This window comes from Schistocerca americana, chromosome X (assembly GCF_021461395.2).
Source record: "Schistocerca americana isolate TAMUIC-IGC-003095 chromosome X, iqSchAmer2.1, whole genome shotgun sequence".
Taxonomy (NCBI): domain Eukaryota; kingdom Metazoa; phylum Arthropoda; class Insecta; order Orthoptera; family Acrididae; genus Schistocerca; species Schistocerca americana.
Genome location: NC_060130.1, coordinates 162,595,261 through 162,612,367, shown reverse-complemented (window position 1 = coordinate 162,612,367; position 17,107 = coordinate 162,595,261). Strand labels below are relative to the sequence as shown.

At 38.8% G+C, this 17,107-nt stretch overlaps 1 protein-coding gene across 1 annotated transcript in view; it reads left to right on the top strand.

The window, feature by feature from the left end:
• LOC124555883 overlaps nt 1–17,107 on the top strand; it is a 238,476-nt gene that overhangs the window by 177,474 nt on the left and 43,895 nt on the right. Inside the window, exon 22 of the mRNA XM_047129944.1 lies at nt 12,360–12,537. Coding sequence (XP_046985900.1) covers nt 12,360–12,537 — 178 coding nt within the window. The remainder of the gene's footprint in view (nt 1–12,359; nt 12,538–17,107) is intronic.

Genomic DNA, 17,107 nt, shown 5'->3' with positions numbered 1-17,107 from the left:
TGAAGTGTTGCATTTTATAAGACACAACATGTAACCATGTTCCTCACTGAGTTAAAACTGGCCGAGGAGGTACAGCCAAATTTGCAAGGAGGTCACAAAATTTTTGAATTCTAATTGGTGACGTGACAAACACTGCCTTCACACTAGAAACAAGAAGATCCACATCATTATACTGGCTTCTGATGATTTCAGCAATACAATGTAAACTGTAAGCAAGGCACATCAGGTGAACTAATTTAGGGTAAAGAATTTTTAATCTGGTTCCCACTTTAATGATATACAGAGCAACATCACTGACAAATAACAGTACACTATCACATCATGTCATTGAAAAATCTGGCAACAGTAGGGTGATTTACTTGGTTGAGAATTTGTATATTAAGAAGTGACCTGCTCCCTGTTTTCATAGCACCAACTACAGCACTATGCATGAACTGTCCCAATGCATCTGTGGTTTCGTCAGTGTGTTTTTGTGATTTATCATATTTTGAATATTACAAATCACTTCTTGAAAACATTGTGCTATATCGTTTTTGCACTATGTAAATTTGTCTGATACTCTCCTATTTATGTATTTTTAGAAAAATACATGAAGTTTCACATTATTCGGTTTCCACAACTGAATGTCGGAACCCACTAATGCTAAGCCCAAGTCTTTGAAAAATATGTCACTATAACTCGATTGTTCACCAACATTGTTTTTGATCAGTTGCTGGTTTAACTTAGATTTATTCTTAACCCTCCCCTCAGGTCACCTGATATTAATTTGCTGCACAATGTCATATTTGTTCTTTCTAGATACACTCTTTTCCTGCAGAAAACATATTAAGACACTGTCGTCGTCACTGAAAATATTTCTTCCAGACGTGTTTACATATTTGCGTAAGAATGCTGATTGAAAGGTTTTTGTGAATGGCATTCCCTACTTATAACAGCAAGCAATCGTGCACACTGAAACCAATGAGTGTTGCATGACACACTGCAGCTTGGAACTCAGGGATTCACCACATGTGCCATTCTCATCATGTCAATACAGTAACTGACTGATGAAGTGATGACTCATCTACCTAATTGCAGCATGTTCTTTCTCCTTGCAGTGTTATTTCACATCATCCTAGCTGTACCTGAGAATTTCTTTCTTGCATATTTGACTGAAGTTAATTTTTATAAACCGTTAAAAAAGATAATCACTGATTGATAAATGATTGCTAGGAGTCATATAAGCATTTTAAAAATGACAGTTTTCAGTGAAATATGCTCTTTTTATTAAAAATGATAAAATAAATAAGCAGAAACATTTAATTGCAAAATAAGCAGAAAAAGCCCAGACAGACATAGTTAAAACTGCTTATCTAAGTGTGTCTTATGAAGTATAGCCTTTCTGCTTATTCCTCAAAGTGTGGAAAAAAATGATGTGTTTTACTTAGAAATCTGGGCTTTAGTGAGGTACACTCCATTAAGAAGTATGTCCAGCCCTTTGTAATGTCCAGACAACCATCATAAATCACAATGACTTCAGGATAATTATTGTCTTTGAATAAAAGCGTCATTCCTGTTCATCTCGTTGCATGTTTCATTCTGTTACCTTCTGTGCTACGCTATAGCAGTTCTTTCTGTGGTCCAAGTTTCATCAAGCTAGTTTATTTGGTAGCGACACATAATGTGAAAGTGACTTTCATCCTTAAGTTCTGCCCATCAATCCACTTAGACAAGACTTGTCTTTTAATTATGCCAAAAAGATGCAGTGCCCCAGCAACAATACAGAAAAGATGACGTTTTATTTGGGCATGATGCTGTAACTTAATGTTATAAATTTCTCAGTCTAGTGTTCATGTTCATGGAGCATCAATAGTGCCCATAAATTAATATAAAAGGATTGAGATGTAAGCTGGCAAAGTTTTTATTGGTTTACTTTGACTTGTTTCCCAAGTTTTCTTGGCTAAATAGAATTTGTCTTGGAAAAACTTGAACTTGGTTGATTTATAAAGTTGTTGCAGATCCTGTATATTCTGCAAGAGTCAAATCAGGCTGGTTGAACATGTAAGACTACAATTATTTCCTCTCTCTGTGTTAATAAATCATCAAATTCTTTAACGAGGAAACAGCAAATAAAATGTCTCATCAGATTTATATAGAATTCATTCAGTTTGTTACATTTTTCATGAGTAATTCCTTGAATTCTTACAGAACCTAAGAAGAAATGATGATTGACAATTCTTTCTGCAGGAGGTGTGGTAACTTTTGCAATATCTAAAGATGTTTCACTCATAATAATGATCCTTTGTCATTTGGATGTAACAGTTAATGGCAAGATTCATATTATTGGTTAAAAAATTGGGGTATTGTCAGGAATCAGAGAGATAAATTATTATTTTTTATGGAGACTTTCTTCAATACAGAAGTTTCTCTCCAACATAACAATACGCTTACAAATTATTATAATGAGTATTGCACAAGTGCTGGACACACTTTCTTCAAGATGTTCCTCCATCTCCTTCAATCTTATGTATCCCCTTCTGCCCATTCAAACAACAAATGCTCTTGCACATCTCTTGCAATATAGCATTGGGAAAGTATTCGCACAGAGATTAAAGGCTGTAGATCGCTCCAGAGGTGACCTGGTTTGTAACTAATTAAGCTTGTAGTATGAATTAAAAATTTAATTGTAGTTATATCAAATAATCTAGCTCGCTTGTTTGTTAAGTATTGCTTGAGGTAGTTGCTTTTTGGTTAGGTTTTATGAAATTAGATAGAAAATGGCAGTCTCTGGTATTAGAGACAGCAAAGTGGAAATGTGAGGAGGTGAAAGTAATGAACATAGTTACTTTAGCATTAGAAATCTTTAGAACACTGTTCATAATATAATAAGTAGAATTGTGTGGAACTAACACAGTTCATTTTATTATCTGGGTAACAGATGGTAATGTATGACTGTATTGATAGATACGTGGCACTATTCTACAGCCAAGGTAATGAAACTACCACTACCAGTAGTAGTAGTATGTACGTACAATGGTCTTGAGGCTTCAGTTTTTGCTTATGGTGCAGCTATGAACTCTCTCGTACACACTTGAAACTACTGAAAACATTGGAATGTGTCTGAGAAAACTGTATAGGTCAGGCTGTTCAAACTGTTCTCCGTGAGCATGAGTGTTTGCAAGTGCCAAGTCATATGATCATGTTGGCAACAACCCAAATCCCTGACTGCCTTCAAGTGAGCTGTTTGTATACCCTTCCCTACCTCTCCCCTGGCTGCCCGTGGGCAAGCTCTTGACCTGTAACTGCCTGGTGTAGGTTGTACACTGCTGTTAGTGGAAAATGCAGTATTCATTGTTAATTGTCTCAGGGAAATAAAATGTAATCCCTAGATCACTTCTGGCACAAAACACACTCAAAATTCAGTAGTGCGCAAAATCTCATCACAAAAATAATTTTTTAAATGGTATTACAGCAGCTGTAGGAAGAGGAATAAAGAATTGTTTCTGTTGCAGGTAATGCAAAACTGTTTATGCTTGTGAACCTGCAGCCATGGATTAGTGGCATTGCTATACTTCTAGGGTGACACAGGGCTGTGTATTGGAATACCTACCGGAACATTGAAGTGAGATATCCATCGATATTTATCAGGCAGACTTGCAAACAACACCCTGTGGCACTCCAGACCGGATATTGTGTTGAGCTACTATTATTCCATTGAATGCAAGTCCTTTGTTGTTCAAAATTAAATCATGCGGGAGAGGTACAGTGGGAAAACAGCAAAGGAGCTGCTACTCCAGGAGACAGTGTTGAACATAATATCTGGCAGAAGCTTCAGTCAGCATTTCGCATGAAGCTTGCTTGTTACTGGTGATCTTAGCAGCTGTTTGGGAAAGGGGTGCTGGTAACTCGTGACCAGATTACAAGAGCTCATAACTGAGGTGACTCAAGCAAACTCATAGTGGAAGGGAAATGAGAGTAGTGTCATAATAACTTATCTGCAGTGAAAACTGCATGCATGATAAGTACACATTTAATGAATACATTATTTCATCATCATAACAGTATCATCTTTGAATTTTCTTCCCCTCTTGCTTACAGACATCATAGAGTCAGAAAATAGCCACACTTTTTGTTCGTTTAGCATGTGACTAGCAGCCAAATTTTTGTCTTCTGTACTCATACTCAATTTATAAAGTACTTTCATGTCTATTAAGTGGAGGAAATTATTTTCTTTAGCTTAATATGGGACTGAGGTAACTTAAATAAGACAGTAAGCATCAGTTTTTATTTTTGTAGCTCACCACTGCTCACTAACTATAACAGAAGTGAAAGTGAACTTAGGTGCTCTCATTTCATATGATTGTAAGACTGAACAAGGAAGACTTCAGGAAAATCCGGTAACATTGGTTTTGGCATCTCATTCATCTGACATTAAATGACACACATTCCTAATAAAATTAAACAACTACTAGCTTGAATATATACCAACTAGAAACGTGCTCGCTTACTCTGGGGTTGTCCAGTAGAATGTACATCTCTGTTAACTTTTGTAGAATGTCCTTGATCATCATAGCACTGTGACAAACAGCACTTGATTATCAATGAGTCTTTCGAACACAATGGATACTTACAGGCTCACTGTGCCAAATGCCTATCACTGGCTCTTACCCCATCATACCTTGTGGCCATAATAGTCCAGTCAAATAGCAGATATACCTTGCAAAAGGTGGGATAGAAGAGTTTATTTTTTCAACTCGTTCATATGGTTGGAAAGATTAGAAAACAGAGTTTTACCAACAAAATTTCGCTTGGGAAAACTTTCTGCAGTCAAAAAACTTGGAAAATTTCGGACTTTTTTCAGTTTTTTCAAAATACCTGTTTTTTTGCTCCTATCGCTTTAACGTCTATTTCCTTTTTTAAAGAGCACAAAATTCTCTACAAATTTGATTCTTGCCATTTTTTTTCTACTCCCAATATCTAAGGCGCTACAGTGCCTCAAAAAATACCAATTATTCAAATTTTGAGCATAGTGGCAAGACTGCTTATTTTTGAACACTTTTTTCAGTTTCTGTTTGTGTAGTATAAATACATTATACATCATGTTATATGTTGGAATTTACCACCTCACTTTCAGGTATTCAATTTCTCTGTATGCAACATGAGGATTGCTGGGCACCCAACTATTGTCATTCTTACATCACTACCTGAAGTTCACTATGGGCCACCTCGGCCCTGGTATTTGTAAAACTATAAATATAAAAATACATCATTAAGACACACACACACACACACACACACACACACACACACACACACACACACACAAACAAAATAAATTGTCTCAGGATACTGAACTATTATTAGCTGCAATAGCCAACCTAATTAGGTAGGTAATTATTCTTGTGTATAAAAGCCACACAGTTGACATTAAAAATAAGTAGCTTTATTACAATTAAAATGAATTGTCAGTTACTAAAAAATGTTGACAGTTCTGGGTATGTAATACTTGTAATATCGCACTTTAGCGCACTTGAGACAGATATGAGCATCACTTCAACGTTTTGATGGGCCAGGTTCCTCAGTTTCACCAGAAATTCCTTGAGTTACATATTCAGGGTCTGTACATAGAGTTGATCCCAGATTGACCTCTTCTTTAAACAGCGAGTCAGCCTCAGCAGGTTTGTTGATTTCATCAGCGGTTTCCTCGACATCCTCCATAACATCATCTTCACTGTCTTCATATAGAAATTTTGGCACGTTTTTACAGTTGACCCCAATACATTTATTGCAAATTGAAGAACATTTCAAACCCGCTTTTCTGCAGGCGCACGCTCCGCCACAGTTCAGCTTGCATGAGCATGAAACAATGTGAAGAAGTGCTTCAGGTGCTATATCTTGGCTCATTATAACGGACATTGGACTGTGAACACTGTGATTCCAGCCCCATTTCTCAGGAGGTTTCCAGTTTCCCATCCAACTTTGGACTTGTTGGTAAGTCCGCAATGAATGATGTTGTGCAGTTGTGTAGGTGGCAACCGTGCAAGATTCAGTTTGCTTTTTGTGGCAGACTTGGCGAATAGCTGGTACCGCAAATGGTCTAGTGTGTGGGAACTGCTGACACCTCCACTATAAAATGCGATAGTAACCTGTTCTCCTGCTGTTATTATTTCTTCACGGGTAGCATGTGGTTTATTGAACGTGCAAAGCGCTGAGGTTGGGTGTTCATTTTTCGCAACAATATTACAGCACTTAATTTTTCCTTGACCAAAAAAGCGGATGTTGTATCACATCCGCTAAAAGTGTGAGTGAACAGAATATATTCACTGTCAAACTTGTAAGATGCAGCGGAAAACCACTTGTCTTCCGCATTTCCCCTTCCTGGCTTTAAGAAAAATGAGTTTTCAGTGCCTTGCCCCAAACCGGTCATGAGCACAAGCAGGTCAACATCATCTCCTACAATGACAACACTTCCAAAATCTTTGGTTCTTGAAATGGCAGATGCTACAATCATAACATCAGCATCTTCTTGCACCTGGTGCACTTCAATGCTACACTCCAGAAATTCCTTTTTAAGAAGTGTGATCAAACGAATCTAGCTTCATTCGTTGTACAAGAACTTGTCCTGAGGGACTTGGTTCACCATCTCTTATTCAACCACAACGTCAATCGAAGAATGTTTTTTGGACCTACAAATTCTCTCAGCACTCTTTGTGCTACATTTGTCTCCCTCACATGGATACCCATCAAATACAACAGCAAATTCAGATCAAAAATTGACGTTGCAGGTAAGAAACATAGCTTTGGGCTATTGACTTGAAGCAAACATTTCGAGTCTAAATTACTTTGTGGATAAGGTACTCTCCATCAATGACAAAAAATTTACCCGGTCCACCTGACTTCACATCTTCCACTGGAACGAAGGCACTGTAGAATGAAGATTTTGTTCCTTTTCGCATGCCTTTTTCTGAGAATAGGGACATTGGGTAAGGAGCAAGTTCATATTTCAGAAAGGCTTTTAACTCTTCTTCACTTTGTTTCATTAAACACTTCCTTTGGAAAAGAGTTAAAGGATCAACAGGAGTAATTTTAGTGCTCCCAGCTTTTACAGAATTGAATGCAGAAAGGAGAGTCACAACTTTATCTTTTCTACGGAACTTTACATCGTGGAAATTGTCACCAACTATTCTTTTCATGCTTTTTTCCCCCTCTTCGTGACACATATGACAATTAACATCCTCCGTTCCGACAACACCACTGCTGATAGATGTTATAAAATCACTTTCAGGGAAGGCAGGGTGCACTGAAAAGCAATCATGCAGCTTACGCAAGTCTATGCCACCTCGTTCGATGCGACAACTTTTTGCATCTACATGCTGGTCTGATGTTACTGCGCTCACTTCGCAATACGACTCAATTTCTTCACAAATGTTCTGCATGTGAATCATACCCAATGTCCATCTGGTTAATACACTATCCGTAATTCCTCGGCCAGAAGTAAGTCCTCCAGAACTCTTCATGGTTCTCATCAATGTTTGTTCTATAGTCATGTCAGAAGCAACCCCTGTCCAATACTTTTCTGATCGCCGGATTGTAAAATGTGCTTTCGGTGTGAACTTCTCATATTCTGATAAATCCATTTTTTCCTCGAGTCTCAACATATCCTGTAAGTAGAGGTGGCCACTTTTAGCATACATAAAATGTCCAGCTGAATGGAAGTAGGGAAGCATTTTTCGCATGCTTTCAAGATGAAGTTTCCAATTGCCTGATCGATCCGCTTCAATAAATTGTTTCATGAGAGTGACCATCTTTTAGTACTGAACCCATAATTTTGCTGTGGGTCTCTTACTTTCAATCATTTTCAGGGCAGTTACAAAATTTTTTATGACTTGTTCCCTGAGAACACTGGTATCCTGGCCAACTGACAGTTCTGACTCACCACAAGGAGAAGACAAGTTATTCAGTATCCCACGTTCATCTTCTGTTAGCTCAATGTGATCCCACACTTGACAGACCAAAGCAAGGTGACACAATAAATGCGCTCGCACAGCCGTGGAATATGCATGTCCTGACAAAATCTATTCAACGCTGTTTTCAGTGAATATTACACCAAATAAGTCCTTCAATCCACTTCCACCCATGATCATACCGATACATCCCATGAACGACATAAGGAAATGGAAACCTCCAAGTTGGACCTCCACATTATGCAATTCAGGAAGGTCAATCTCCACAATATCCCTTTCCTTCCAATACAGCGGCTGATCAAATGTGACAAAGCATGTAGTCTGATTATGTCTTTTACATGCATCTCTAGCTGTCATCAGAGCAGTATATATGGCATCATAATGGCTTGGTGATAAATTAAGAAATGGAAGACACTTTATTTTAGAACGTTCATATTCTTTGCCTGCCGTCGAGCGTTGCATGTAACCATTCCATCCTGAAACAACTGAATTCTGAGACCATTTACAATATAACCACGTAATTTCCGCTGTTGAGATGACCATCTCACCTTTTGCAGGAGCAATTATGTCCAAATCTTCAATTTTTATAGCCTTCAGCCCTCCAACTTGTGTTCTGTGGAATGTCTGTATGTCATTTTTTCTGGCTTCACTAACAAGTTGAGCTGAGGGATGATGATTCAACTTTTTAATATTTTTCTGAGGAAGCAATGCATCATGAGGAGTAACACACATTATACCTCCTATTGCATGAAGAGTACCAGTTCCATCTAGGGTGTTTACATTGAAATCGGCATTATCAAACACAAATTGGCAAAATGTGTCCCTTCGTTGTCAAGCTGAAGGATTGAAGACACTTCCAATAGGGCAGCTTCCGTATAAGATGCTGCAAAGCCAAGGGAAGACAAAACCTGGATGAGATGTTTTGAGCCAAACTTCTGGTACAAGTATGCACTAATAGCAGTCAAAAGTGATGAAATAAATGAACGTGGCCTCGCAGCACTTATGAGTGCATGAGCAAGAGAAACACATATTTTCCCCCATTTTCTGGGAGGCCGCTTGTGTTTCAAAATTATAGTTTCAAAGAGCAATCTTACAGATTCTGGTATGACAGACTCTACATCTCATAAAAAATTATCAGAGGGAGGGTACTGTTTTACATCGTACACTACAGATCTTATATAATCTAATATGATATTTGCAGCTGCTTTGACGATTCGTAGTCTTTCTTGCTGAGGATCTGAATTTCTTTTGGTGTACCAATTTTCACTGAGTAGTTGGTGCCCAACATTCTTGAAACATACGACTGCTGGCTTTGAAGCTGTTTCAGCTACCACCACATCATCACCATATTTCTGGAAAAGGCGAGCCTTGACAGTTCGAATATCAGGACAAGGTGATGTGGGTATTTGCTCTAACAGATCGTCCATAGAAAACTGATATTCTTCCGTATTGGTTTCCAGGTAGGCAGATATAGCCTCCATGCCTTCATCTACTTGTGTTGCAGGTCTGTAACCTCGTTTCTGTCCAGTAGCTGAAACACGGTGAAAGAACTTTCTGTAGCAAAATCTGTGGTACCACCCATCTGCAGCAACCAAATCATTTACATTTTGAATCCGCTCTATCACTTGTTGACCAAATTAATCAGCATGTCGTTTAGCCTGTTCTAATACTGTTGATTGCACTTCCAATTTCATTACTTTGTAAACAAAATTTCGTTTGGCATATGGCAATCTTAACTGCTTGGTTAAAAAGTTACCAAAATTCCCTTTTGCACATAAGAAGCATTTCTCTTTGAAATTGAACTGACCTTTTTCTTGCGACCAATGTAGCACGCCTGTTGGTTCCTGAGGATGTTGAAGGCTAACTGCTATCATTCTCTCATCAATGTACTTCTTGTAGCATGCTTCATGCACCATCACTTACTGAGCGTTTTCAAAAAACGGGTGTGAGCAGACTCCCTGTGTTTAGCACTACAATCGATAAGTGTGCCCAGTCCTTTCTTTTTCACATTGCGTCCACCACTCACCACAGTTTTTTCGCAAAAAAATGGTTCAAATGGCTCTGAGCACTATGGGACTTAACTTCTGAGGTCATCAGTCCCCTAGAACTTAGAGCTACTTAAACCTAACTAACCTAATGACATCACACACATCCATGCCCGAGGCAGTATTCATTTTTTCGCAAATGAATCACAAATTCATGTCAGTCGTACTCATTTTCTGCACCACAACTGAATGGAAGCGACTCCAAACTGTAGGACCCTTATTGTTGTGTGCTAATAGCTGTCAGCGCACTGTGGACAATCACCACAGATAATCGCCTTCTGCCTGCCAAAGAATAAGTGCGCTTTTGTGCGCTAAAGAACAATTCCTACATACTTTTTCTTATAACTGATCATTAACGTCAATCAAGTGTAGAAAATGTACGGCACCTGCATACAGTCGTATTACATATTGTTACACAAATAAACTTCACGCAATCCGACGTGAATGTGTTCGTAGCTACTGAATATGATGCTGTTTGTCCTGGCCCTGCAGCAGAGTGAGATGGTAAATTCGAATGAATAACATGATGAGTAATATGTTTATACTACACAAATAGAAACTGAAATAACAGTGTTCAAAAATTAGGTAATTTGCCACTTTGCTCGAAATTTGAAAAATTGGTATTTTTTGACACGCTGTAGCGTGTTAGATACTGGGAGGGGGGGAATCAAATATGTAGAGAAAAAAAATCAAATTTGTAGAGAATTTTGTGCTCTTTAAAAAAGAAAATAGACGTCATAGCAATAGGAGCAAATGAAACTGAGATATTTTGAAAGAACTGAAAAAAGTCCAAAATTTTCGAAGTTTTTTGACTGCAGAAAGTTTTCCCAAGAGAAATGTTGTTGGCAAAACTTGGTTTTCTAACCATTCCAACAATATGAACGAGTTAAAAAAAATAAAATCTTCTACCCCACCTTTTGCAAGGTACAGGCTTTTTTTTCTGACAGTTTCACTGGACTATAAGTGTGACACAGCAGCTCCAAGCTTACAGATGATTCCAAAAACCAAGATGACCAACTCGTCTGGCAGACATTTAGTGATCTATAACTTTATTTCACTGCTGGATTAACATATTGGATATTACTTAACACACAACGAGTACTGTGTGCCAGTCATCTCTTCTTCATGTGTAGTTGGGACATCTTGTTTATTGCCACTGATAGACTTGAACTTTTGTTGTCTTGTGACTTGATATCTGCATGATGTGTTATTGGGGCTTTTGTAATGTACTCTCTGCTTACACTGCTTGCAGTTTACTCGAAGAATGACTCTACAAGCTTAGATAATTAAGGTATTGCTGCTGCATAATAGCATGAGGAGTGGTGTTCAAGCTTTTCCTCGTGACAGACTCTTTGATTTGGAGAGACCTTACTTCAGACTCAAACTACAAATCATTTCCAGTTTATTTCAGTTTGCAACTACATGTGTTGACTGTGCTTGTTCAACACAAGTTTCAAGTGCTTGTACACACCTGTAGAAAGTTTCATGGCCAGCAGTGTACTTTATAGTTACATGGATTTCAGTAATACTCCCCTGTGGAAGTTTTGATTGGTTGAAAATTTCAGTAAACAAATAATAGCACTTTTTGTAGTATTTTCCAAATGCCAGATTAACAAACTGTGTATCTGCTACACTGAACAGCATGGTTGTGGATTTCTTGTGCTATGCTATTCTTGAAGCAGACACGCCAAGAGTCATACTGTTTAAGAAAATCAGATGATAGGAAAAGTACATCATTGTCAAGAAAGTACATCTCTTAATCACTGTGTAAAGGAAATAATACTGGATTTGAAATCACATTTTTCTAATGAACATTGATGTAAATAAATAAGCTTTCTCATGTTTGGAATTCCTGTCAGATTAAGACAGTGGACCTGACTGACTCAAACCTGATCCCTTGCCTTTCTTTGGTTGTTCTTATATCAGCTGAGCTATCCAGGCATGCATAATGTTGGTCAGTGTGTCAGTCTCCCAGTACCTTTATACTTTTACTTGATGAAGCTTTCTTGGTTTTTCACACTTCAGTTCTATTTTTATATTCTAAGCTTACCCTCATAACTTTTTTTAGTTTTTCATGTGATTATTTCCTTTTCTGTGTTACATTTTGAAAACAGTAGTATCAATTCTAAACATGTGTCTGATGTATAAGGTGCAAGGTTTATATACTGATTTTTATGAATTAGTAACTAAAATAGTTGAAAAATCCAGATGTGATGTGCACATTATAAGTCTTTTACATTATATAATACTTTGTAAATATTTTAGGGGTTTAGCAGGGAGCACTTGCAAAGGGATTACCTTGTTGCATTTTGAGCAATGTCTTTGTAATTGTATATAAATTCATTAACTTGCTCTTTTCATTGTCTATCAGGTACCGGACCCAACAAAATTTGAAGTATTGTTTCAAATGCAGCTTGTACTGATTCCTCAAGTGGCTGTTGGAATAATAATGCTTATAATTTTCCAAGCTTTACTTAGCATTGTGCCTATTGGCAAAGTTGTCAGTGGACCTCTGACTAAGCTTGGGATTTTGAAAATGCGGTGTAATGGTAAGCTATCAAGAAATTTTGGAGAGGACAGCTTCCAAAGTGTGTGTACTTCATTAATGAGCTTTCTCCTGCTAGGATTACTTTTAATACCTGCACTGTTATCTTCAGGGGTATAATCACAGATGAAATCACTTTGATATTTTGCTTTCTTTAAGTCAACAGATTAAGTTCTCAGGTATGCATGTCTAATTTTTTTCTTGGAACCTATCTGTTTATAGTAGTGTGATAGATCAACTGATCAGCATTTCTTAACAAACACCTGTGACACTTTTTCTTCACGGATTTGCTTGGAGCATTATGGGTAGTAGAGGAAACCCAATCAGCAAAAATAATAGGATACCAATTTTCATGATCACTTTTTTGTATCAAACGGTACAGAGTAGTCTTTTCTTTAATTTCTTATCAAATATCTCTCTGTTTAATTTTATAACTCTTCGATTTTAGTATGAGTAGACATACGGAACTTGTGCGATGCATGAATCTGTCAGATAGCTATTTCTGACAGCCACAATGCCTCGATATACAGAAAATCTTATCTTGCAGCTAATTATATAGTTGTAGATTGTGATAGTAGTGTCATTTTAGTGGTATCCTAAATTTCTGCTGTGGGGGGGGATCTGTGGAACACCACAATGTAGTAGACAGTATAATATAGCCTCACCAAGCAAAGGGGCACATTGATTAAGACACTGGACTCCTATTTGGGAGGATAACAGAGCGAATGATCAGCTATCCAGTTTTAGATTTTCTGTGCTGTACCATGAAATTGATATTAAATCCTATCTGACCCTTTCCTTTTTACGTTAAGGCCAGGTTGCCTGTGGTTATAGTCATAATGTCACCATTCCACCTGTCTCCTACTGGTCCCCTGTACACACACACACACACACACACACACACACACACCTTGTGAATGACAGTCATTAGGTCCAAACACCCCTGCACCCCCTCTTGACCTGCTAAATATGTCATATTGTATTTACCTGGGCTTTTAATAATGTTGTTATGTCTAAGAATAGTTATGCCAGTTGTTATCATTATGGTAGATGTGAATGTCCAGGTATGTACCTATGGATAAGATACCCTGATCAGCCAGAACATTGTGACCACTGACCTACTGTCAATATAAAGAATGTAACAGTATAATGAAAAGGATAGTTGCTGCTCACAATATAGCAGAGATGCCGAGTCGCAGAAAGGCACAACGAAAAGACTGACAGAAAGTTAACTTTCAACCAAGAAGGCCATTGTCAAAAATACACACACACACACACACACACACACACACACACACACACACACACACACACACACACACGCGCGCGCGACCACAGTCTCTGGCGACTGGCTCCAGATGCTAGAAACAGTGGTCATGTGTGAGTTGTGTTAGTAGTGTGTGTGTGTGCGTGTGTATGTTGTCTATGAATTAATAGTATAGAATATTAATAGTATAGTCTTTACGCTTGCCAAAAAACAAAAAATCCCAAAGTAACTGCCAGGGGCCAAGATTAAGTCATTTTAGATACTATCATTGAGAATCCAATCGTGTCAACTACAGAAATGGGCAGAAACTTCCATCTGGCAGTGAGTGGAGTAACTGGCCTCTGACACTTTCCTGTTGCTGGTTTCCATCACCCAAAGCCTGGAATTAAACTAGCCATTACATCTCTTCAGCAAGAATCTCACATAGTCTGCTTGTGTCTGTGTATGTGCGGATGGATATGAGTGTGTGTGCGAGTGTATACCTGTCCCTTTTTCCCCCTAAGGTAAGTCTTTCCGCTCCCGGGATTGGAATGACTCCTTACCCTCTCCCTTAAAACCCACATCCTTTCGTCTTTCCCTCTCCTTCCCTCTTTCCTGATGAGGCAACAGTTTGTTGCGAAAGCGTGAATTTTGTGTGTATGTTTGTGTTTGTTTGTGTGTCTATCGACGTGCCAGCGCTTTCATTTGGTAAGTCACATCATCTTTGTTTTTAGGAATATGAATGTTGTCTATTTTTGACAAAGGCCTTGTTGGCCGAAAGCTAACTTTCTGACAGTCTTTCTATTATGCCTTTCTGTGGCTCAGCATCTCCGCTATACGGTGAGTAGCAACTATGCTTTTCATTATATTGTTACATTCCATCCTGGATTCTCCATTGTTTGTAGAATGGGAAAGGCGCATTATCTATCTGAGTTTGACCGAGGCCAGATTGTGATGGCGTAGCATGAGAATTTCGGAAACTGCATGACCTGTCAGTTGTTCAAGGAGCACTGTGGTGAGTGTCTTTAACACATTGCGAAGCCAAGCTGCCTCTGGATCACGAGGTCCCGGGTTTGATTCCCGGCTGTGTTGGGGGTTTTCTCTGCCTGTCGACTGGGTGTTTGTGTTGTCCTCATCGTTTCATCATCATCATCATCATCATCATCATCATTATCATCATTTGTGACAGTGGCTGGATCTGAATAAAAATTAGAGTGTGTAAAAATTATGAATTTGTACAGGTGCTGATGACTGCGCAGTTGAGTGTCCCACAAACCAATCATAATCATCATCATCATCATCATCATCGAGAAGGCAAGGTGAAACTATGTCCAGACGCAATGTGTTTGGGCAGGCACTCCTCATTACAGGTGTTAGATGTTGTAGGCTGGTAAAACAGGACAGACGGCAAACTGTAGTCGAACTAACATCAGCCTTTAATGCCAGGCAGAGTACCAGTATGCCTGAACACACATTGCGTCAAACGCCTCCGCAGCCGATGACCCATGCATGTGCCAGTGTGAACACCAAGACATGGGCAACTATGACTGAAATGGGCACATGACCATTGGCACTGGACGTTGATGCAGTGGTAGGGCGTTGCATGGTCTGATGAATCCTGATACCTTTTTCATCATGCCAATGGGAGGATGCAAATCCATCTTCTTCCAGGGTAACAACTTGACACCAGTGCTGTAGGATAGAGACAAGCTTTTAGCGGCTTCATTGTGCTCTGGGGAACATTCATTTGGTCATCCATGGGTCCAGTGGAATTCGTGCAAGGCACCAAGATGGTGAAGGAGTATCGTACATTGGTTCCAGACCACGTACAACCCTTCATGGCGTCATGTTTCCCAACTGCAGTGGCATTTCTCAACAAGAATATGTGCCATGTCCAGAGGCCAGGAGTGTGATAGAGTGGTTTGAGGAACACAAAGGTGAGTTCCAATTGATGTGCTGGCTGCCCAACTCACCAGATCAGAACCCTATTGAACACATCTGGGCTGTGATTGAAAGAGGCATCAGAGCTCATCACACCCCATCTCTTCCCAGAATTTACGAGGATTAGCCAACTTGTGTGTGTGTGTGTGTGTGTGTGTGTGTGTGTGTGTGTGTGTGTGTGTGTGTGTGTATGTGTGTGTGTGCGTGCGCGTGCATGTGCGCCCAGATGTGACACCAACTCCCTCCAGCAATCTTTCAGGGCCTCACTGCTTCCATGTTCCATGCCATGATGCATCTCCACTGTTATCTGTGCCAAAGGTGGACATACTGCCTATTAGGTAAATTTTCATAAATGTTCTGGCTGATCAGTGTAAGTTTAATGATTAAGTATGGCAGGCAGGCAGGCACAGCGTGGATACTTGTTTCTGGATTTGGGCTTCAGCACTACATATAACAACAAGACTATTTATATTATGACTGTAGCACAACTCAACAAACTGAAAGTGTTCTAAGAACAAAACTGATCATAGCACAGTAAATGGTAGTTTTCATTAATCATCAAAATTAGTGTCAGCTGTGGTGCTCAACCTGATCAGAGAAGTACCTAATAAAATTTCTTGTTGTAATTGACAAACCTCTAAAGGGAATCAATGAAGGGATGAATACCGTTAATAGATAAGTCCTTCTAATTATTTCGCTAAATATTTCTGGCATCATTTACTTCATATTCAATTGTAGTGTATATAACCCTAATTGATGCATGAATTCTGCATATAATGAGATGATGGTTCACCTACTTGTTTTCTGAACCTCTTAAATGTGCATGTGTGTCCACCAGAAAGTTGTGATATTGTCACAACTATATACCAGTGTTAATGAAGCAGATTACTGACAAAAGGAAATATCCACAGTTGTCAGGGTGTTACACAGAGCATGAAGAGTCAATGATAATTATTTATCCAATGCTCAACCCACTGTTGCTATAGATCTATAGTATTTTGTTCAGCAAGACCTTCGTACTTGAAAAGAATATATGAAGATAGAAACTTTGGGTGACTTTTAACTTGCACTTTACATCTAAAACTGTTTATGTTGTTGGCAGTAGAGATGTCCCTAGTGCAGCTAGCGTATTTGTTACTCGGTGAGCTGCAAGGTGAGAGTGTAGTAACACAGCAATAACAAGTGTTTGCATTCTCTGTATTCTACCGCCACAATCAAAAATAGCTTTTGGTGACAATTGTCTGTAATTTCATCTGTGGATAGTCCTCCTTGCTGGGATTTATGAGTAAATATGATCTGCACAAGTGCGTTATTCCTGTATTGCAGTAAAAGATTTCTTCAAGTATTATTACCTTTGAATTATGTCAGCAGCTCTATCAGGATGATT